Source organism: Platichthys flesus, chromosome 3 (assembly GCF_949316205.1).
Source record: "Platichthys flesus chromosome 3, fPlaFle2.1, whole genome shotgun sequence".
Lineage (NCBI taxonomy): Eukaryota > Metazoa > Chordata > Actinopteri > Pleuronectiformes > Pleuronectidae > Platichthys > Platichthys flesus.
Window position 1 is genome coordinate 10653052 of NC_084947.1, and position 23785 is coordinate 10676836.

At 40.4% G+C, this 23785-nt stretch overlaps 2 protein-coding genes across 2 annotated transcripts; both read right to left on the reverse strand.

Moving 5' to 3' along the window:
* Positions 1-280: 280 nt before the first annotated feature.
* rasef (RAS and EF-hand domain containing) lies at positions 281-15931 on the reverse strand. Its single transcript, XM_062384955.1, has 17 exons — positions 15368-15931; positions 11055-11201; positions 10522-10612; positions 9034-9129; positions 8053-8130; positions 7799-7914; positions 6937-7005; positions 6708-6774; positions 6324-6403; positions 5496-5796; positions 5086-5214; positions 4641-4788; positions 4271-4352; positions 3473-3587; positions 2879-2989; positions 2684-2760; positions 281-2244 (listed from the first exon to the last, which is right to left on the reverse strand). The coding sequence occupies exons 1-17, from the start codon at positions 15670-15672 to the stop codon at positions 2142-2144; spliced, it is 2115 nt and encodes a 704-aa protein (XP_062240939.1). The 5' UTR covers positions 15673-15931; the 3' UTR covers positions 281-2141.
* Positions 15932-18050: 2119 nt separating this feature from the next.
* On the reverse strand, positions 18051-23258 carry LOC133933719 (F-box/LRR-repeat protein 7-like; the record flags this gene model as incomplete). Its single annotated transcript, XM_062380909.1, has 10 exons — positions 18051-18493; positions 18850-18957; positions 19157-19273; positions 19372-19499; positions 19599-19721; positions 19863-19929; positions 20239-20322; positions 20469-20623; positions 21413-21573; positions 23057-23258. Coding segments are annotated over 10 exons (1242 nt in total), but the record flags the coding sequence as incomplete, so codon positions are not given.
* Positions 23259-23785: the final 527 nt, after the last annotated feature.

A 23785-nucleotide genomic window follows, 5' to 3' on the forward strand; every position in this document is an offset into this window, starting at 1 on the left:
TGTGCAGCATGTCACAGTTGAATACACTAATATTTAGTTTTCTTCAGCCATTCTGTTATAATAAAAAACTTTATCATTATTAATAATAATAATAATAACTTACTTCCAGCTGCTTTACAGAGTAAAGACAACAAAATAAAAACAAAATCTCAACTTCAGATTAACATCTTTTTCTTTCCTTAAAAAAACAATAAATTAAGATGAAAGAGTAAAAATTGTGACAATGGCCTTCTCGAAGACACTAGTCAGATAAAGAAAGGGATTTCAGACAGGCTTTCATTGATAATGCGGAATTATTTTTATTATCCAGGACAAAAATCAAGAGCATGAGCTTAGTAGTTTTCTAAACTACATGAGCTTAGTAGTTTACTGAGCTCATGTGCACACATTTAAACAAAATTACAGACATCTAGTGGATCAGAGTCTGCCACCTTTCATTTACACTTACCTATTAACTTATAATTCATACCAGACGATTAAATGATCAAATGACAGCAGTTCTTTTTAGCATTCATGCAAAGTGAGAATGATGTGCGATATGTTCAGCTTCAAAAAAATAAAATCTGTAACACAGCATCATCCTCAGCAGGAGGTCAAATGAAAGGAAATATAACACTGTGGGTAATATAATAAAAATGAAGTCTCGGAAAACATTAGCATGAAGTCTCATACGACCACACACTGTCATCTAATACAGTATAGAGCATGTATTTCTTTCAAGCAACACCATGTAACTTTTATGTAACCAGTGCCCTCCGCAGCCACACATGATGGTGATGATGAAGATGAAGTCACATTAAAAAAGGCCTGTTCAGTGGATGTTTTTACCTTTCAGACATAAAAGCTTTAAACATTGATACACGTTTCTATCTATGTTGGACACTGTCATTTCTCAAGAACATTGTAAATATTGAAATGACATATGACATCTATTGCACTTCTGTCCGTCCCGGGAGAGGGATCCCTCACATGTGACTCCCCCTGTGGTGTCTTAGTTTTTTTGGTAGCTATTCCTCACTCTAGTGGAGGGTTCAAGGGCAGAGGGCGTCACACGCTTTTATCAAACCCTATGAGGCTAATTATGATTTGTGAATATAGGCTTTAGAGATAAAACTTGATGTGATTGAATTAAACTGAAATATAATTGAATGTTGAAAATTCCTCATTATCCCAAGCTTCCTGAATCAGAGAAACAGCTGCTATAGCAAATACGCCAAACTCTGTTTAGAATTCAGTATTTTAAGTTTTTTCTGTGAATACTTGAATTAAACGCTGGTTCTTCAAAGTTCTCCAAGTCTAAAGTGAGTGGCACCATTCTCCATGTTACAAATTTGTCAGTGTGACAGGTTTTAAAGATGCTATTGTAAAGTGGCATAGTGTTGCTTTAAGTTCCTTACACACTTCTCTGTGTCTCCGTGTCGACAGTCAATACAGTTCACTTGCAGTAATATCTAGTAGGTGCAATCTACAAACATCCGTTTCATTTGAGGCAAACAACATTTTGTAGATGTCACTTCAGACCAGCACACAATGATGGAGGCAGCTCCACCCGGACCAGGCACCAGTCCATCACAGGGCCAAACATCCAACATTCACATTCGTTTTAAAGTCGCAAGATCATCTAACCTACATGTCTTCACCCTGTAGGAGGGAAACCAGTGCCCCCACAGGAAATCAGCTACAGGAGGGACACAGGATTTCACTTACACAGCCGTCTTTCTCTTCTCATGATCTGCACACATTCTTTTAACAACGTGCCAGAACCAGGCAGAGCTGATTGTACAAACCATATCACACAGGAGGAACGAAATTGTGCGAATAAGTGTGATAGCATAATAAAGAACAAACATTACATGGTAAAATATTGAACAGTTAGGTTCATGCTGTGCCCGAAACAAAACTTATTTTACATAACCCTGAATAACAAAAACAAACATCTAAAATGAATGTGAAGTTGTGGCTTTTCTGCTGTGATCCAATTTGCTCAATGGATCCATTATAACATAAAGTAGTTGTGGTTACTGAGGGTGATGATTTGTTCCTGTTGCAGAGATCAAGTCTCATTTCGGCTTTGTCAGGTTTCTGCATTTGTTTTCCTTCTCGAGTTCACATTAAGTCAGACGTGCAGGTCCAGAAATGAATCAGGTGCAACAGGAGAAGTTTGGTTTCTTACGGGGAGCATCCAGGCTGGGCAGCGACTGATAATGACTCTTTCGATTTAAGGTCGACTGTTCTTTTACCTGCCTGGAGGTGGGAGGAAAGAGAAAAAGAAAAAGTGAAATCATGCAAAAGTTCAATAAAACAAATCACGAATCAACCACGTCATCTTAGTACACCTAGAGTAACAGGTTTCCAGTGGGAAGATGCTACAGATTATCAGGGCAACACCACAGACCCTGAACTACTCACTCAACTAGTACACGTTCACTTCCTGTGTCTGAGGACAAACTACAACCAACATCGAACCTGAGATATGAGGTTCACAAGGCAAATTCCTCTATTTCTGAGCCCAAAACGACTGTGACCTTTGTCTGAACATATGAACCAAACCTGAATTCCCTCAAGGAGTTATTAAGATATCATGAATTGGACGGATGGACAAACCAAACTGATTCTTTCATGGAAACTTCCACTGATGTGTTTGGTTCATACATATCAGACGGAACCAGAGGGAACATCTCACCTGGCCAGATGCAGAACGGCCTCCAGGATGTTGGAGCCCTCTTTGGCGCTAGTTTCACAAAACAGGGTGTTGTATGTCTATTGGGTAAAGACAGAAAATCAATAATCCATAATCAATCTGTTTATTTTACTGCTGATCCGAGTTGGTTACAGGATGTGACTTGGAGATGAAACGAAGATGATAGTGGATGTTTACCATGGCCAGTTTTTCTCCATAGCTGGTGGGAACACAGTTAACTTCAAATTCTCTGAGATCACACTTATTACCCACGAGCATGATGGGAATGTCCTCCAGACTCACGTCCTGCTAAGTATCAGAAAAACAGTAAAACTAGTTAATCATAAAGTAATGAAACAAAATATATATGTTGCTGGACGGTGAATTTATGACTGTATGTGCTGGGTACAATCAAAAAAACAAAATAATGTAAGTTCATTGTTTACATAGTGCTTTGTATCAGACAACACATAACAGATTTTCACAGGCCACAGAATACAACATGCAGGAATTTTTTAACATGCCCACAATAAAACAGCAGAACACAATCTGTGCATGCTTTCCACTCCACACTTACACATCTGCTGCATGGGAGAAAAGGGAAACAAGCAAGACCGGTTAGTTAGGGATTAAAATGAACGTGTGACAACATGTTAACGTAAAGTATCTTAAAATAAGACAAACGCTGCCGTTATAGAAGGTGGATAAATTCCACCTTCACTTTAATCTGCAGAGGTCAAACACTGTGATACTTAGTTTACCAGAATGTTTTCCTCTGAGCACCTTTATTACCTCGATCATGTCCACCCACTCTCTCACATTCAGGAAGCTCTTTTCACAGGAGATGTCGTATAGCAGCAATACGCCGTCCGCCCGCCGGAAATAAGACTTTGCAATACTGCGAAACCTGAGGTGAGGGGAGACAACTGTTCAAAATACACACATATACACACAACGTTGATTTTTTAACTTGTGTTGGCAGAATAATTTAAGTTTTTTGTGATAAGATTAATACAAAATGTTTTATCTTACTTTTATTGCAGCCTGACCGATATTATAAAACGAAAAACATTTCCGATATTGGCTGTTGTACAAATGAAACAATTTTTCACTGATTCTTAAGATGTCATTATCATACCTCAATGACAACGATTAGGTAATTGAGGTTTTCATTTCAGTTTTTTTAATATATTAAACATATGTCAGCAAATCTACTTACATATAACTGTAATTATATTAATTCGTCTTACATAAATAAAAACTACCATAAACCATAAACTATTTCATCAATAATTACAAATAAATATAAAACACAAATATAGCCTGTTGAACTTGAATTAAGAAAATATTTTTTGCAAATGTAAAATGTAAACATAAATGCACAGATTTTCTACAATGTTTATCCTGTTAAATCATTGATTTTATTTTGACAAACGTCAAATATGATATACCTGTGAAGGCCATTGGCTGAATTTATCGACGATCCGGTAAAGTCAGGCTCTACATTTCTGGAAGCTTGCATATCTTCTTATAAGCTTTTGTACATATATAATAATACATATATATATCAAGCAAAACGATATAACACACCTTTCCTGTCCTGCAGTGTCCCATAGTTGTAGTAAAACAGGCTCTCCATCTACAACTAGTGTCTTGATCTGAAAATCCACTCCTGAACACACAAAAAGTCAAAATAAAACTTATCACACTGTGAAACTAAAACAACTAAGGGAACATTACATTTTATAAACTTCACACAATAGTCAAGGGCTTATTTAAACTATAACCCTCACAGAAATTTGACCATTAACTACTGACTGGTTAACTATTAATCTGTCAGCTGCCACTTCCTCCAGGCCTTCGTTTCTTGGAGAATATAATTTATCTGAAGTCGAAGAGGAGAGAACAAGACAATAAAGCCAGTCATGACTAAAAGAGAGTTTTGTTTCGTCCGACTCACCCAGAGTTGCGCTGGAGTTAAGTTTGAATTCGTTCTTGCAGAGTCGCAGCAGGAAACTGGACTTTCCCACGGCCGCATCTCCGGCCAACACGATCCTGAAGGCTTTGTCTGAGGTCCTGTAGCCCTGGTCAACGCTGCCCAGGTCCTTCTGCAGAGGGGACAGAGGCAGAGTGATAACATGAATCTGCAAAATTACTTTGGCTTTGACCACTTTAGAATTTCTACTTCGTCTTATTTTCATGTCTCTTTGTCATGTCACAATGTAGATCACATAGATACGTTTGCTAAACGTGGCCTGAAGAAACTGCTCAATGAAAGACAATGAAATCAAATGAAAGAAAAACCACACCTTGATTTGTTGGGATTCTAAATAAAATCTTTAAATTCTGAATCCTGATACTAGAGTCACTGAAATCATTCAACCCTTCTTTCTTGTCTCTCTTACCTTAACACTGATGGCGGTGAGGGCTTTCCTTGTTGACGGTGCCGGGGTAAAAGTCTCAGGGAGCTTCCAGTCCAACACTGAGCTGCTGTCCGACCCGATTGCTGATTCACTGTCTTGTGTGTCTGCAGGCTGTGATGGAGAAACAGAGGCAACCGCTAGCATTACACTGAAGAAATGATATTATCCATTTTCCAGGAAACCCACGGAAATGTTGAAACACTGTCAAAGAACGTGAACATTGTATGGGTTCTTCTTTTTGTTGTGCCCCGCCCTTCCACAAAATTTCATGGGAATTTGTAAATTTTTTTTTTCTTTTTCGCGTAATCCTGCTAATGACCAAGGAAACGCAGATGAAGAAATAACCCCCATGTGCAGTTGTGTGTCTGTGTTTGATCTTCTTCTCGTCTCACCTCAGCGTCAGACGTTTCTCCCATCATGCTGTCATTGTTGTCGTCCTCCACCTTCTTCTCTTCTCTCTCCTCCTCCTCCTCCTCCTCCTCTTGACCTTTGACCTCCTGCTCAGAGTCGTAGCCTCCGTGTGAGCCTCTGAGCGTCGACAGGCCGCTGTCCGTGTAGACCTCGGGCAGGCTGTCCTCCTCGCACTCACTGCTGTCCCTGCGCTTCAGGCCTGGGTCGCACATGGCCAGGGCCAGCGTGTCACAGCTGGGCCGCCGTTCGAACAGAGGGTATTCGTCCATACGCTGACCGAACCTGAGGAGGAGACCAGGAAAATAAATAAAAGCCTCCATAAGCTAATTCTGCATCCTCTAGAACAAGATGGAGGTAAGAAAAGTAGAGCCTACAAACTACTACTATTGTTACCCAAAGGAGCCAGGACATTGTGCAATAGCTTTATTTACATATTTACTTTTCTGGTAGTCCAAATGAATGAATACTAATACAAAACTCGAAATATGTTGCTGTACAAACACACAGTCGTGTTTCTTGAGGAAAAAGCCTTAAATTCCAAGCAAAGCGTCTTGATTCAATACATTTTATACTGGACATACGAATGGCTCAAACTTGATGCACCCAGTCTGAAACACCTATATCATCCTTAATCCCTAAACACTGACAGTTAATATTCTGCTCTTGATACAACTGAAATACTATTTAAAAGATAAACAGTAACTGTGATAAAGTAAAAAAACAAATTGATTGTTCAGAAAATATAAAAGTTCATAATTGTGTATCAATACAATACGTGCATACAATGAGTAGAAGATTGGCACACTGACCTTTCCCTTAATGCATATGGGGATGTGTAGCAGATGCTTTTACTTCTGCTTCTCTCCTTAATTTCTGCACAGTTACCAGACTGAAACACACGATATATATATAGATTTTAATGTTTCATTACTTTCTGAAACTGACACATATTCTGTGATTGTTTTCATGAGTATTGTAACACAACATGCAGTTTTCATTTCAAACAAATCTCCTGGTCCAATTAATTTGTTTTTTGGGGTTGAAATTGTGTAAATAGGTTTAAGCATCAAAGCAAAAAGTCAGCTTTTCTTCTTGCATAAAACAAATGGCGTCTATAAACCCAAAGTAGGAAATAACGTCAGCCTCTTTTAATTTGTAAACAAGACCATTTTTTAGTAATTGTTCAGCTTTACCCTTGATGTCCTCTCCAGAGCTGTTCTCAGGCCATCGTTACTGTCATGCAGCTTCCTGTTGGCTGTCCTATCCACACACACACACACACACACACACACAGCGAGAGAGAAAGACAGAGAGAGAGCAATAAATAATGTTTATTTGACTTACAAAGTGTGTGTGTGTGTGTGTGTGTGTGTTTCTGTGTGTGTGTGTGTGTTTGTGTGTGTCTGTGGGAATAGGACTTACTGCAGAATATCGATCTGATTCTCCAGGGCGTCGCGCTCATCTGCGAAATGTTTCATGAGCTCTTCGTCTCTGCATCAGAAATAACAATTGTTCAAATTTATACATTTGAAACGGTAAATAAAAGTGAAAAAAAAAATACACAATATGCTACAGATGTGTGTGTGTTTGTGTGTGTCTGTGATGAGGAGGCCTGAGCAGGGGGAGTGTGACTCTGCTGCGTCTGTTGCTAAGTAACGCTTCTGAAGAAGTTATTGTGTGTGTGAATCCGCTCCAGGATATCCTGTTTCAGCAGTAACAAAGTGAACCCCCCCCCCCCCCCCCCAAAGTGGGGACACTGAGGTCCTCACTTCTTTTTGTCCGAGTCTCTGACATCTGTCATCAGGGGTTGTTAAGGGGCCAGATGGATACACTTGATTACTCTAAAACAAATGTCGGCCTATTTCTGAGGCTTCAGGAGGTTTTCTTGTGTGATCGAGAGCAGAGAGACCATATTATTCTCAAATTCAGAATCAACAAATGAGATTTAAAAAAGAGGGAGAAAACCGGCTCTACCACTTCCATGTCATCAGTAATTCCAAATTTAAATATTTTCCTGAGGGGTAAGTGTGTGCGTTTGTGTTTGCACGAGAAAGTGGGATTTGACGTCAAGTCTTGTGCAGCAAACCCATTTCCTTCTGTTGGTGAAACAACAAAAAAATATCCCCTCATGTATGATCACGAGAGCTCTAGAAAAATATGACAAATAGAATATGATGCTGAGTTTGTCTGAAAGGTCTGCAACTTGCAACAACAGATTCAAGAGAAATCCAGTTAAATGTGCTCTAACACCTTATGACAAACATGGGAATAAAAACCAATTCACCGCTCAGAGTTGATGCTTTGATCGGTTAACTCTGTCTTCAGCGTGTCCATCTCACTGTGTAGACAGGCCACTTTGGTCTGAGATTTCATCAGGTCCTGCTTCAAACGCTGGTTCTCCTGCAGACACAAAGACAAGAGGAGAGAGAGGTGGAAAGTGAGAATATGACACGTGTGTGAAGCTACAAGTGGAGACGTGAGACAAAACTCCTTCTGGCACCTTGAACAAACGTTATGCAATGACAGACGCAGTCTCACCAGTGTCAGGTCACTGATCTTCTTCTTCAAAGCTGGACTCTCGTCTTTCACAGTGATGATCTTGTACTTATCTTCGATCTGATGGTTCACATATTATAGATTCGTCAGTTGACTATACACACAGATTTAACAGACTAATATAAAAAGCATACAAACTAGAGATGGCCAATATTACAACACTAATAATCATCACAATATTATTTTCACTTATAGCAATATTACAAAGATTTATTATGTATTGATATATTGATTGTAGATGTGAAAAACACAGTGAGGAGGAGATATAACACATAATTGGTTGACCTCAGGTATTTTAAATGTTTTTCTCTTTTCTTTATCAATTGTTTGTCAATTTCTTTGCCAGTCGATCTTATGGTTCTTCCTTTTGATATGAAGAATAAAAAGATCCTGTTTGGTTTTGTATTTTCAATTTAAACTAAAAAACGAAGTTATGCGATAAACTCAAAACAGAAGTGAAATTTAAAAAAGTCAAAATAAAAGCAGAGTGGAGAGAATCTATAAAAACCTCATGTCACAGGCTCAATTCTAAGCTCGAAAAGCTCTGCTGCCTCTTTAGCTTCCTGCACTAATGCACAGCTCATGTTTTTATCTTTGGAAACAAGTGAGTGTTATCTGCTCAAGTGGATGTTTGTGTTTTCAAGAGGTCAAAAGATTACATTAGTTCACCTTCTTGTGAATGCAGTCAGTCAGTGTTAACGAGAAATGACCCAATTCACCCAGTTCCAGTGTTTAGCGGTTTCATATATGTTCAGTACAAATAACTCTTCAGGGCCTGTTTGTGGTTAATTGAGTCGAAGGCGAGTGTCTCTTCAGCAGTGCACTCTTTGTTGTGAGTCCACATGTCACTGGGACAGTTAAACAGCACAATCATCAGTTTTCAAGACATTGCTCTAACTGTAACTCTGTGGAGCAAAATGTGTTGATCTCCAGAAGAGGCAGTTTTACAAAATAGATATTTACCATCTGCATCCTCTGGATCTTACACTGCAGCTCACACACTTCAGTCTCGAAATCTCTCCGTAACTCGTTCAGTTCGTTCTCTGCTCGCTTCTTCTCCTACACAAACACACAACAAGCACAAAAACACGGCTGCATTAAAATAACACGTTGTGATATTCTCTTATTAAAGCGTGCATGCTGTGAATGTGTGTGTACATGTGTACGTGTGCTTCGTTTTTTTCATTAGGATTCAGGACATATGATATGTAACAATTCTTAATAAAAATAAAATAAATAAAAATTCCTAGAAAACGACCAGACATCCTTATATCTTAATTTTTGCCGACTTGTGTTCTTAAATCATAGCAAAATGTTTCCAAGAATTCTCAAACCCAGAGAAAAGTGTGTAAGATTTAGGTGAAAGGGATCTATTGGCAGAAATTGAATATAAAATATCCCTTGTGATGCATTCACTATTGTATGTTTCATCTAAATTTTACAAGTTGTTTTCTTTACCCTCGAATGGGCCCTTTATATTTAAATATCAGCTGGAGCTGGCCTCTCTACGGAGGCCGCCATGTTTTTTACAGAAGCCCAAACTGAACAAGCTAAACACATTTTGAGTTTATATGACAATAGAAGGTTTCCACACCTTTCTTCATGTTGAGAAGGAGAGGGTTAGGAGAGTGGTATTTAGCTGCAACATGCAACTTCACCACTAGATGTCACTTAATTCTAAACACTGAACCTTTACGACTTGGTGTTAATGCTATGTATAGAATTCAGTTTATGATAAGGATAAGGGACTAGGGAATGCATTATGTTAACATGTGTCCTCACTAAGGACACATGTTGACATAATGACTCATTAATCTGTTCTTATTTTAGGGCAGATTTTGAAACATGAACGAAGGCCCCTGGTTGATCTATAAGTGTATCAGCAACCGTCTACGTCCAGTTTCCAAAAATAGATTCCTGTGATGTAGGTGTCGGAACGCGGCAGCACGGCTCTGTGCACATTACAGTGTGAGAGAAAACAGGTGAGTGCCCTCTAATCATGTGTACTTTTCTTACTAAGCAAACAGCAGCTCCTGAGTCAGTTGAGTACACTTACATAAGTTCAAGTTAAAAGCACAAAGATTTTCTCAGAAAGTAGTTTACAGATTACACTTTTCACACACACACACTGCCCCACTCTTATCATGACAACGATGTGTTTACAGTACAGTTTTATTATTGGAGACCAGCAGTTCTGTGTGTCTACTGTGTAATACACAGTAAGGGATGTACAGATCCGCAGGTGTGTCCATGTGGATCAGTAAGGTGATATTCATGCTTGTTTGACATGAGGGAAGAGCTGAATAAACACGCCCTGCTTATCTCTTGGCCTGCATATACTCCATAGACAGAAACCCATCATATCCACTGACCTGCAATATTGAAACGAAATCAGAGAGCCGTGTTTAAGCATGCGTTTGAATTTGAGAGGATGTGATGAGTCTGTCCCACCTGCTCCCGTGTTTTTCTCTCCGCAGCCTGAATGCGTTGCTCCATCTCCTCCTCCATCTCACTGAGCTGCATCGAAGCCTGGTCCTGCGCGCTGCAAAACAACGAGAGATAAACGTTAGTGTACTCCAGAAGCCTGCATCCCTCCATCATCTAATATGTACAGGTACTGGGTTATCCTCTTGATGGTCGCAAGGTAGGTGAGGCCAGTGTGGAGTCGCCAAATTTACCCAACCAGCAAGTTCTTGGACTGTAGGAGAGATTCTGAACATAACAGCATTTATTTCTCCCTGATCATGTAACTAATATGTAGCATATTTCCTGACATTAGGACCAAGATAACACACATTTAAAGGGACTAACGTAGAATCTATATAATCATCATCAGCCATTGTAACTGAAACATCTGAAATAATATTTTACTGAAAGAAAGAATTAATAACCATATAACCATAAGGGTAATTACACTGATAAAAGTGTTCTGCGTCACAACTCGATCCTATTAGTGTGTATGTGTGTGACTGTGTGTTTCTCACCGTTTGATGGCGAGGGCCAGGTTCTCCATCTCTGAGTTTTGCTGTTTGATCTCTTTGGTGAAGTTCAGGATGACGGTCTCGAACTGAGGAATCATTCTTGGCTCTGTCAGGCTGATGTTCTGGTACAACGTCGCTGCCTGTTCATGCCTGGAATAAAAACAGGATTTCACATTGTCTGCCGTGATGAATTACTGACATACTCACTCTCTCCTCAAAATTAAAATGCTTCCCTGGCAAATCATACACCATACTTTATTCACATAACCAAACACTGTATCTATCAGGGGCCCAAAGTGTTTGGTGATGTGTCCTGGAGAAGAGATGTTGACTGGAATAAATCTCACTCTGACCTGCACCCTATGTGTGTGTATACTGGTTTTGTTACAGCTTTGCGGCCTTTCCCAGCATAAGCACTGACCTTGTGAGGACCAATACATCTTGTGGCCCCCAAAGATCTGTCCTAATGAGGCTAAATATCATTTCTGAGCTCCTGGTTAATGTTAGTTAAGATGTGAAATCAACCAAATTTCAACTGACTGTATCCTTTAGTCTTTTGAATTGTGATTATGTGAAGCTGAAACTAGTAAAGTCTTGGAGTATGATTATTGGATCCAGTCAAATTAACAGAAAAGGGAAATAAGAGCATGCTCTCTATGTACAGTGAGAATCTGATGAGCGGTCAAAACAGGTTTCCTCTTTTACTGCCTGAAGAACTAACATCAGTTCACCTCATAAATCATGAAAAAGACATGACACCAGCACAGGCACAAGTAAACCATTTAAAGAAACTATTCTAATTTCAAAAGTCCAGTTATAACACACCAGTGTGTTTGCTGTTGCTTCTGGACTCATTTTATATCCCAGTCAAATACATAAAATGTAGATCCCATTAAGACATGTCAGTGAGAAACTAAACCTCACTTAATCACACAGTTTAGTTTAGTGTTTGATGTCGTTACAGTGATAAAAGTGTTCTGCGTCACAGCTCAATCATATTAGTGTACAGTGAGTGTGTGTGCGTGTGTGTGCGTGTGTGTGTGTGTGTGTGTGTGTGTGTGTGTGTGTGCGTGTGTGTGTTTGCCTTCTAACAGGACGGACCGGCCGTAATACTGAGCATATAGACACTTCTGCCTGTCTGTCAATAACTCGCAACACCACACAGCTGGCTGCAGCGTCCTTCACTCTGACACGCAAACTTTTCCAAACAGAAACACACACACACGACATGTAAACACAGGAAGTTGTGCTGAGGCGGTTGATGTCGTCTAACGCTGCTGAAAACACCACTTTATCGGCCCAATGATCTCAAAACTTTAAGCATTAAAATACTTTTACTGGCACCAAATAAAGACTTATTTATATTCACATGTGCGTAGGAATCATGTTTTCAGTGAACACTCACACAGTCATTTTAGTCACTGCCTCAGTCAGCTGAGAGACTGAATATTGATCAACAAAACACACTCACTACTTCGGCCGTAATCATTATGAAGTTATCGGTTCGGACCCTAATCGATTGATTTGCTCATGATGCCTCCTTCTCGCTCACAAAATACTCTTTCATCCACTGGAAAACAGACACTGTGTCTTGTGTGCTATATTTTCCATGATGTCATCGCTCAGCTGACGGTTGTGGCAGTGACTCGGACTCTTCAGGGATAAGAGGGTGTATTTAGCAAGTGGTACCGCTGTGACCATCGATGTTCCGATGTCACAGCACAGCGGCGCGAGGAAGAGTCCCATGTCAGGCCCGGGGCCAAAAACATACACAAAAAGATGATATATGAAAACATTCACAAATAAATAACAATATAAAGATATATGCTTACACAGGTTGGCCAGAGACATAACATTTTACCAGTTGAAGTATTTTGACACTTCTGCTGACTCGATATGGGAGTCATCATGACGATACATAAATCTGCAGCTAAGAGCAAACATGATTTATCGAAAACATGCTGAACATGCCTACGCACAAACAGATGTAAAGAGCTTTGCCAAAATAAAGGAGTCAAAAATTGAAATGAGAAACTAATTGACCATCAATGCAGCTTTGAAATCTGGAAAATTCTTTGGGGCTTTCAATGAATTACACTTTCTGACATTTGCTTCTTCGGGCCCATTTTTGGTCAGTTTGCGGTTTGATGCCTGGCTCTGTCCAAGGATCTCTACTTGACCACATGAGGACAGAAGTGAGCCTCCACTGAAAGGTTCGGTCAGAAATGTAACTGTAAATACAATAACAATCAAAAGTCAGATAAGAAAGACTCATTGGAAAGGATGATGGATTAGATGAATTACAGACGCATGCGGCTCAGTTAACAGACGATAGGTATTTATATGAGTTATAGTTGATATTGATTCCGTCATAATGACAGTCAGTTGGTCTTTTCATGGCAGACCAACTCAAGCTCTTAACTGAGACATTGCAAAATGATGATACTCAAAACTGTGGCAAGTAGGGCAGACCTTGTGTGTGTTAAAAACTGATATCACACTAATAAGCTGTGGTAGGCTTTGTTAAGTTGTAGAAAGTTGGGAAGAAGAAGGAAAGTTACTGTTTTAAAATAATTTATATTTAGAAATAAACATTGTTTTCCCTCTGTGGTTGGTTGTTGTCCTTTTCTCATTGGTTTTCATTTTGCATACACTTAGCCTGTAGAACAGATATCCCAAATATGGAGCCTGTCCACGGCCCTAGAATCCAGGAAAAGTGTGTAATGTCCACTGGGCCTTCCATCTGGTCAGGAGGTCTAGGTCCACATTCAGATAGAAACCCTTGGTTCTTAAACCCTTTGATGTTGGGGCCATCTGTTCCAGGTCGAGCTCTAGTGTGGCAAAATAAATGGTTGACCATGAAGGTTGTAGTTAAGGTAAAGTCATTGTGACCGGCCCAGATGGCCGAGCTGCAAATGTGAGTGGGCAAGGGAGGACGGGTTCTGCGATGCTGAGCTTGTTGGGCTTGTGCTGGGCAGTGGCCTGCTATGTGGCCCTGTTCACTGCATCATCGGCACCACTCTGTGGATTGCCGGACTGTTGTTAAGGTTCCCTGTCTTGGACGGCAAGGATGTACAGTGGTGATTTAATAGGCCACTACATCTGCAAGGCATTCTCTGTGATCTCACGTGTGAGACACATGCTCAAACTGCACTGCTTCGGTTATATGCACCATCCAATCCCTTGGCGTGTACAGGTGGATATATTCTTGTTTGTGTCCAGATGGCGTCCACAAACAAAGACTTGTGTTGTAGCATTACAGGAGTGGTACTCACTCTGTGTGAAAACCACTCTCCAAGCCTTTCTCCCTGTTTTCTCTGGTGTCATGAGAAACACGACAGAACCCCTGCTTTGCCGCTGACTCAATGGCTGACCAGAGGAAAAGCTCCTCTTGACTAATGGTTTGTAAAATGATGTAAATGTCCATCACACTTTCCCATAAAAGGCCTTGTTTAAATCAACAACACAGTTTAGAGTCATAGAAAATAGACTGAAGCAGAAATTCCTCTCGGTTTAAATTCTATAGCGAAAGGAACATTTTCGAACTAGTAATATATATTAATGTTCATTCATTTAACACGTTCAACTTGCTCCCCCTCACATATACTGAAGAGGAAGAGATACACCTGAGTCAACATGAGAACGTATTTATCTTTGGGATATTATGACTCCTGTAGGGGATTAGAACTAAAGACAAACACATTAACAACCCACAGTTCACTTTCTTTCTCTGACACCAAGGAACAGCATGTAGGGCTGGACGATAGGGCCCAAAATTATATCACGATGAAAATGTTCACATCAGTCAATATCAGTATATAAGTGTCTCAATAAATGTCTCATTATTATGTATTTTAAGTTTAAAGTGTGACTTTCGTTCCTGGGTGAGGGCTTTAAAACTTTTCTTTATGGGAACACCATACACCCAAAAACATTTCTCTATGACACAAAGACAAATCTGAGGCGGATCCACGTTCAAACAGTGACGCTTTGAAATCAGTGTCTTAGATGTGAATATATAGAACGCTTGTTTTATTGCTATTGATCACAAATATATTTGGATAGTTCCTGATATTGATTGATTGCCCAGCCATGTTGCCTGTTACCGCAAACATCGGTACAAGCTCTGATCATTTCCCCACAGCTACCTGTTGGCTTTTTACTTCCCTTACGTGAAGCCTTATTTGTGAATTTCCCTTTGGAGATAACTGAGGTGTCACCATCATTCGCTCCAACACATTCAAATCACCCTTGAACATTTCCATACGCGTCTCACACCCACTGGCCCGAGCTGCCCAGCGGCCGTGCGCCCTCACCTGGGGATGAACCTGGCTTGCTCTCCCAGCCGCTCCTCGAAGTGCTCCCAGGCGGCGGACACGTCCCCTTCGTCCGACTCCATGTCTTCCCCGTAGCGCTCGTGGAAGCCGCTGATGAACTCCTGCAGGGTGACGGTGCCGTCGTTGTCCACGTCGAGCTTGTCGAAGATGCGGTCGGCCTCGGCGGCGGACACCTGCAGCTCCGCGCAGATGGTGAGGAACTCGTTCCTCTCGATGCGGCCCGAGTTGTCCACGTCGTAGGCGCGAAAGAGGGCGCGCAGCCGGTCACGCTCCTCCGCGCTCATACCATTGATGGAGTGCTGGCTTCGGGGGGGGAGAAGGCGGTGCAATGGGTTAAATTGTCGAGGAAACCCCTGAGAAGAACGTGTGTTATTCTCCCTATCTGCCAAACTTAACAAAACACGTCGATACAAGTGCGTAAAACATCTTTAGGTAAAAGTTAATCCGTCTCAACATGTGAAAATGCTCGGGACATGTTCTGCTCCTGTTGAAGAAATAAGTTTCCAGTTGGTTTCTGCAGCGAAGAAATGAACAGCTGCTCTGTCTGACTCAGGTACAGCAACTATCTGTGTGCGTGTGCGTGTGCGCGTGCGCGTGAGTGTGTGTGTCTCAGAATAATAGGTCTGGGCTTGAGACCAAATGAAAGTGCTCTCATTGTAGTGAAAGGCTGACACCCTTTAATGGATTGACTGGACTTTATAAACCAGAGAACCACAGATGAAAGGGAACTTGAATTTATTATATACATTTTTTTAACAATGTTGTTTTGAGGACGAGAAAACCATTAAATGTACATGTTCTGAATTCATAAATCCGAACCCTGCAGGCCAAACCATTCAATGTGATTCATCCTTTTTGATTTACAATGCTCTGTACTGACATGTATGTTTAAATTGGCGCGTATGACTATTGACATAACGTGTGCACACATACTGACACACAATATTACATTTGCTTTTTGTTCTATGTGTAAAGTGATACAAAGTTTTAACTCATTAGCTCTCTAAAATGTTGAGTTTAGTTTGGTTTAGTTTAATTAACAGGTGCCATGTACATGTTTACGTATATAAAACATCACGAAAAATTTAACCAGACACAGTCTCCATGTTAGAAAATGGTTCCAAATGTCAATAATCACATGACTGATTTGTCTTGAGCCGCATGTGAGTTAAGTGATTTTAAGAGTGTTTAAAAATCACCTGTAGGCCAACACAAGTGCAATTTTTGTCAATGTCTGTCTGAAAATACAATATACTACAAATTCTGTTAAAACCTGGGATCCTGTTTAAGATTTGACAATAAAACCTTCTCACCCTGAAGCATCAATTTTCTTGCATTTACTGTAATAGAAAGAAACATCCTAATGTTTTGATGCAGGACTGTTTTTCAGCCTGACTCTCTAACACTTCCAAGGCATATGTTACCAAACTGGGCTACTTTTTTTTTTTATTTGTAAATAATGTTTTCATCAGAAAAGGAAATTGCATCACATTTACTGAATGGGACTTTCAAAGTGACACATTTTAGTTTAGGCTAAGATCATGTTGACGCATTAAATGGTCAAAGCAACGTTGGTGATTTATTTCAGGGATCCTTAGGTATCTGATAAAAGACTTATTTAATACATCTTTTTAAAGATACTGTGACCTAAAACACATTCTCTTTTTATTTCTTTATTGAACTCATGAATAGAAAAAAATACCCCACCAAGGAAATCCTGAAGACACACATTTCAGAGTGATTTATCCCTTTTACCTTCCCTTTCATTTACATGTTGATGACTGTTCTCTCACCTGGATATGATCTGCTCCTTGCTATTTGAAAATGTCCCCACAGTTGGGGAGTTTTCCTCCTCTTCTTCGCTGTCATCCTCCTCCTCCTCCTCCTCCTGGTTTCGTTCTTTGAAGCCGCCGATGAACTCCTCCAAAGTCACCGTTCCGTCTTTGTCAATGTCCAGGCGGGTGAATATGTTTTCTGCCTCCTGGGACGGGACGTGAAGCTCCTGGCAAATGGTGGAGAACTCATCTTTTTCAATGCAGCCTGAGTAATCCACATCGTAGGCGTGAAAGAGCGAAGTCAGACGACTTTTTTCTTCTTCACTCATGCCCTTTGTTGATGAGGCCATGTTGTTGCTTTTTAATAAGCAGCAGCTACAACAGATAGTTGATTGAAGTGTAATACAAAATCTGACAAGGCCTTTTGAATTTTAACCTTAAAGACATTTACTTTAACGTTATATTTCTTTCATTTGAGGATCAGGTTTTAAATCCAGTTGTTGGTTGGCAGCAGGTAAAACCTTTTGCTCCGTGTCTACAAAAATCCCATCGTTGAAAAGAAAAAATGTTTTTGTCAACGCCTCTGCCACTTCACTTTTATATCCTCCCCTCCCCCTCTTATCTCACTCCTTTTTGTGTGACTCATGTACACCCCTGACATTAAAAAAAAACAAAAATCCGTTCCCTCAAACATGGTGTGGCAAATGCTGTAAATCCATGACTGGCATCAAAGGGCAAATTCCCTCCAAGCAAAGAGATAACAGCCAGGCCGGACTCTTCCCGAATTACAAGCACCTAAAATAACTTTTTGTTTCCCAATAACAAGTTGAAAAATAAATCCAGAATATCATCACATAAGAAAGATTTTATTCAACAATTGTTTCCATTTTTCGAGCAATTTGCAATTCTCTGTATGAGGATTCTGGAATTTGAGTCGAGGCAGATATAAAAAGTTATTGAGCCTGATCAAAACTAGAAAAAGTAAAGTAGTAGAAACCCTTTGAAAGAGTCAACACATCTAACATCTGACACACAAAATTATTCACATTAAGTTTTATTAATATCTGAAAATTATTTGATTACTCGTTGAGACTCAGCAGATCTTGTATCCCCTGATACCTCAAGAATAAATGCAAAATATGTTAAACTGATATGATGTTGCACCTTTGTTTTTATATTATTACTCAGTTATGTGTGGGTCCGTCCCGTTGTGTGCAAATGTTTGTGTGTGAGTCACGACAGAGGGTAAACTTTAACTATGGCGTTGACTTCTCTGATCTCTCTCTCACTGGGGAGATGTGCACAGCCGTAGAGATGTAGCAGCTTCAGCCTAAAGAGAGAGAGACACGGGAACAACAAGTGGTGTAGTTGTGCTGCATGATATGTTGCTGTGCTTTGAAGTTTTCTAGCTACAGCAAAGAGTTACCACACTGAGTTGACACAGTTGGATGGTTGGTGTTAGCTATAGATTATAATTCAATGACACACCTAGCAGCAGCATTGATAGACTTCATTTTAATTTCGAGGCATTTGAGACACTTTGGATCTTTAATAACACTTTTAGTACAATTAGCAAAGAGTGTAAAAGAGCAAATTGACCCTTCATAGACACTTTGAAGTCAGATCTCAGAGAAATTAATTCAGACAAATACTGACAGAAATTAATTTGTGCATGTGTGTGTTCACCTCTTGCTGCGTCTGCAGAGCTTCAGGATGTTCTCTGAGGTGATGTGGCAGAAGCTGAGTTTGACAGTTTGAAGGTGTTTACTGCAGTAATTTGCCAACAGAGAAACCCTGCGTTAGACACACACACAAACACACACAATTATTTCTTTAAGTGGACATTTAACTCATCATATCAAACGTTGCAACACACAGCTTAAGTTGTAAAAATGGTTTCGGTAACCCTGGGACTTTTGCACACGGCAAGTCCCATTCAATCATGTACCCACATGAAACTAAACCACAGCTCATCAGTGTGTTGTTTTCCTACCCTCTGTTTCCTGCATCAGTGGAACTGAGGTCTAGCTGCTGAAGCCGTCGACATCCCAGAGTCAGAGACTGAACACCTGCATCGGTCACTGCCCCACAGCCACTCACATCCAGGTATCTGACACACACATGCACACACACGATATCTCAGTTTCTTTACATTACTATTCCTGTGTGTGTGTGTGTGTGTGTGTGTGTGTGTGTGTGTGTGTGTACCTAATGCATGGTGTATATTTGCTGATGTTGTGCAGTGTCAGGTCCGTGACTCCAGGACAAGAACTGAGGGTCAAACTCTCAAGTTCTGCATAGTTTTGAAGTAAAGTGGCCACTGTGACATCAGTGACCTGTGGCAGTAAACAACAAACAAATGCAGCACATTGGTTTAAATTCACAGATAAAATATTCATGGCGTACAGCTTATGTAGTTGTAATCTCACACTCACTGCCTGTAGACCAGTGACATTAAGGGAAATGAGACATTTGAGCTGTGATGCCATCACTGTGAGACTGTGTGCGTTGACTTTGGGCACCCGTCCGATGTTAAGATGCTTTAGACCCGGACACATCTGGAACACAGAACGTGAAAAACTACTTGGAAACATACTGAGACAAACTAAGAAAGTGTACACTTATTGATAAAAGATACAGACATGATTTGGAAGCACTGCACAAAGGATTAAAACTAAACATGCTGATTACTTAAGTACCTCATATATTGTCTGTAGACAGGACGCAGTGAGGAACTGACAGCCAAACACCTCCAGCCTGCACAGACTAATGTGAAGACAGAGTTACAAACATATCTATGCATCTTATTATTAAATCTCTGTGGATTTATCCAAACCTGCAGCTAAGGATGAGATCTGGTTTTCTTGTGACAAAATGGATGTGAGCCTGAAGTTTCCTACTCATAAATAGCAAATATGGCCCAAATATCCCAAAACAGATGTGGGCCACCTTTAGGTAAGGTGTAATCTGGCCTGTGAAGTAAATGGTGAGTGAAAAAAATAAATAGAGTATATGATGAAATGTAGTCTTGCTAATACGCTTATGTAAATACAGTGGGGCTGAATTCGTTCTGACCTCTCTCTGTGTCTCATGACAAGTTTCTTGAGTGGGTCATCAGTGACATGGCAGCCGTTCAGGACAACTGATTTTAGTCTCAACCTATGTGAGGAATAAATAAAGCATTAAAACGTATCGCCATCGTTACACTTTGTTTGTTCATGTATAGTTTTCATGTGCGTGTATGTCATTATCTGTGTGTGTGTGTGTTGTGTGAGTGTGTGTGTATGTGTGTGTGTGTAACTGACCCTGCCCGGCCGTCACTCAGAGCTTTGACTCCCATATCTGTTGCTCCACTCCAGCTCATGTCCACACTAGTCACATGGTCACACAGCTGACCAATCTGGGGCAGTATCTGGTCCCCATGGAGGCCAGGACCAGTGCAACCTGTGACCTTGACATCCTGTAATTAACAAACAACAATATCAGTTTGATGCGGCGTGATTCCAGCAGGTAACGTAGATGCAGAGTGCATATCACATTCAAGAAAAGATCCAATCAAGACCTCTTTATCTCAGAAAGGGAAGAGTCTATGACCAGGGGCCTCTATTGACAAAAAGAAGGGACCTCTTATACACAAGTAATTCACCCAGACGGAATGAGACTTGTTTCTTTGTTTTGTGTTGACTTGTGGCCAGCTTTAGTTTGCCAGTGGTTGTTTTGCATCCCCATGAGTCTCTGTGGAATCTGTGTGTGTATTTTCATAGTTGTTTGATTGAATAATCCACTGAGAAATCACTTCAAACAGAAACACCCTGAAGGGCCCCTCACCTCACACTCCCTCGGTCATCCTTCCATACAAGTTTCAAATATACTTATGTTGATAATGTGATATCTTTTAAATGATATGTGGCAAAGGATGTTACAGAGGTGACTCACTCCGGTAACATCACGTGTTGGGTGGACAATGACAGCCAGCAGACGGATTCAGGATGTGAGGTCAATCATTTTACAGTGTCAACAAGGAAGGATAATGTCTCATTGGCAGATGACAAATAAAAGTTTTGTTTTCTCTTTCTAATAAATCGATTTTCCGCCCAACACACAGACAGCACAGTGGCTTATTGATTAAGATGATCTGATGTTTTACCTTGACGTGAAAAATCATGTGAATGACGAGAATCTTTCACCAGACATTCACCCCTGCTCATCTGACCCACCATGTCTGCTTTGAGTGTTTTTCTTTTCTTACCTCCAGATGATTCTTACACAGAGTGAAGAACACCTGGAGCCCGTGGGAGGTCACAGACGGGCCGCTGCAGCTGGACAGACACAGGCTGTGAGGACGACGTTTGCCCCAAAACAGCAACCACTGCTCGGTCAGCGTTGAGTTTTCAATCCTCAGATGTTTCCCTTCAGGAGCAGAGAGAAGAAGCAACAAGTATATTTCATGTTCAGTGTATAAGCTCGTTTTAGTGATTCACGATGTTGCCTCTGACGTACAGCGTGTGTTTGAGGACATGTGATGGTGCAGATCTGGGTTATCTTACTGAATATATTTGTCCAGGGAGTGGTACGGTACACTTTGCTTACATCATGAGAACAAACCATGTGCTGTTACTTTGAAAAGTTCAGGTCATCCCACTGACCTCAGACATCACTTTAAATTATTTACGTGAACTTAAAAAACTGAAAATTCCCCTCACACGTCTCGTCACATATGTATTATTTTATAATACATGAGACAAGTTATAATGATTGTAATTTAAACTGCTACCAACTTGTCTAATGTTCTTTGTGGTCGGCTTTGTGTGACTTCTGTGCAAAAGTTTTACCTTAAAAAAATGCCACTTTATGGTGGTTTGGCATAATTTCGTACAGAAAGAAGAGGAAATAATACCAAAAAATAAAGTAATGTATCATCAGTCCATAAGAATAAGTGGAACAGGGAATTAATTGTAGGTATCTTCTTGTTTTTTTATTGATGTAGTTCTTGACTAAATCGATTCGAGGTGTGTCCATCTCTGATTTAAAAAAATCATTTGTGTGAACAATATAACATCCTTATCAATGCATTTCGCCTAAAAACATTTAAACATGTCTTATCCTGTCTTGTCTTATTATTTTTCTGATAGTAAGTTGTTTGTTCAATTGTCTCTATAACTATATAGTATAAATCTGTCCATCCCAAACACTCTGGAGCAGAGGTCAGAGTGTATTATGGCATGCGGCACCATAATCATTGGAACACAGGTCGATTTCTTATTTAATAAATATTCAAAGCTTTTGCCGTCGCGCAGCCTATATCATTTAGCGTGACTGATGTTAACACCCCCCAGCCACTAGGTGCCAGTAGTGCGCCATAGGCTGGATGCCAATCGCCATTTAATAACAATAAGAAGAAGTCTGGTGGGGCTAATAACCAACTAAGTATTGCATTCATAATGAGATAAACATGTTTCTTTAAAGTGTTGTTCTATATAAAGCCAATATGGATGGAATACAATGACAATCTGTTTGAAAATATTCATATGGTTCAATAATAAAACTTAACATAAGAGAATGTTGATATGGCACTCTTAGTAACAAGACATTTTCAAATTGGCACTTATTGTGAAAAAGGTTGCCGACCCCTGCTTTGGAGTATGTGTGTGTTTATTGTCGCTCTGCCTTGCGTTAACATTGTTTTGAGGATGCTTGTTTTTTTTTGCAGTTGTTGTCATCTGTCCGTAACCTTCGTGCTTTAGCTTATATGCTTTGAGAACATGCAGCCAAAGGAAGGCTGAGCATTTGTGAGTTTGGCAGAAATGTAGTTTGACATGTTGTTGCACGATCAGCCAAAACAAATACCCTGGTTCAAGTGAGGAGTGTGTATCTCTGCAGGGAGCTGACTCACAGAGTGTGTGATCAGTAGCCACTGTGAGCAGGCGGCTGCAGACCTGCGTCACTCTGCACAGATCAGTGTGAGGCAGCAGAGACAGGACGGACAGCCACACCTCATCCGGCAGACGCAGCCAGCGGCCACACGCAGGGTCAGCTGCCACCTGACAGGTGTAACAGAAAACACAACAAAGATGAACAATGATTGTGAGACAAAATCATCACTTAAAGGTCCTTTTTCTCCACAAACTGCAAACGCAGGAAAGAAGAGGCAGATCAAATCTTTTAAAACATTGTCAGCTACAGACAGTGTTGTTCATGAACGAACGCAAAAGAACACGTTCATTGAACATGTTCACTTTTATGAGAACGATGAACTGAACGCAACTCAATGACAAATAATGAATTTGAACGGTGAACATGTTCATATTGTAGCATCCTCGCGTATAGACAACAGGAAACCTCTCTTTATGTGTAACTTTATTAAAGTCCAGCGAACACGACACACTTCTTGATCGTAACTCCGACACGCCTATCATCCACCACTGTATTCTTCACTCCCCTTCCTCATTCACCCTTGATATGCCAACTCATCAGCCAATGAGAGCCTGCCATCCCACAAAACCCTACAGCCATTGGCCTAGAATTGTCACGTGCCCCACCCCTACCTGTTCACTAACGCTTTGGACATTTCATACTTTCTCCTCAGGAGAGACGCTGTCTAAATTTTATTGTTTCACCATGT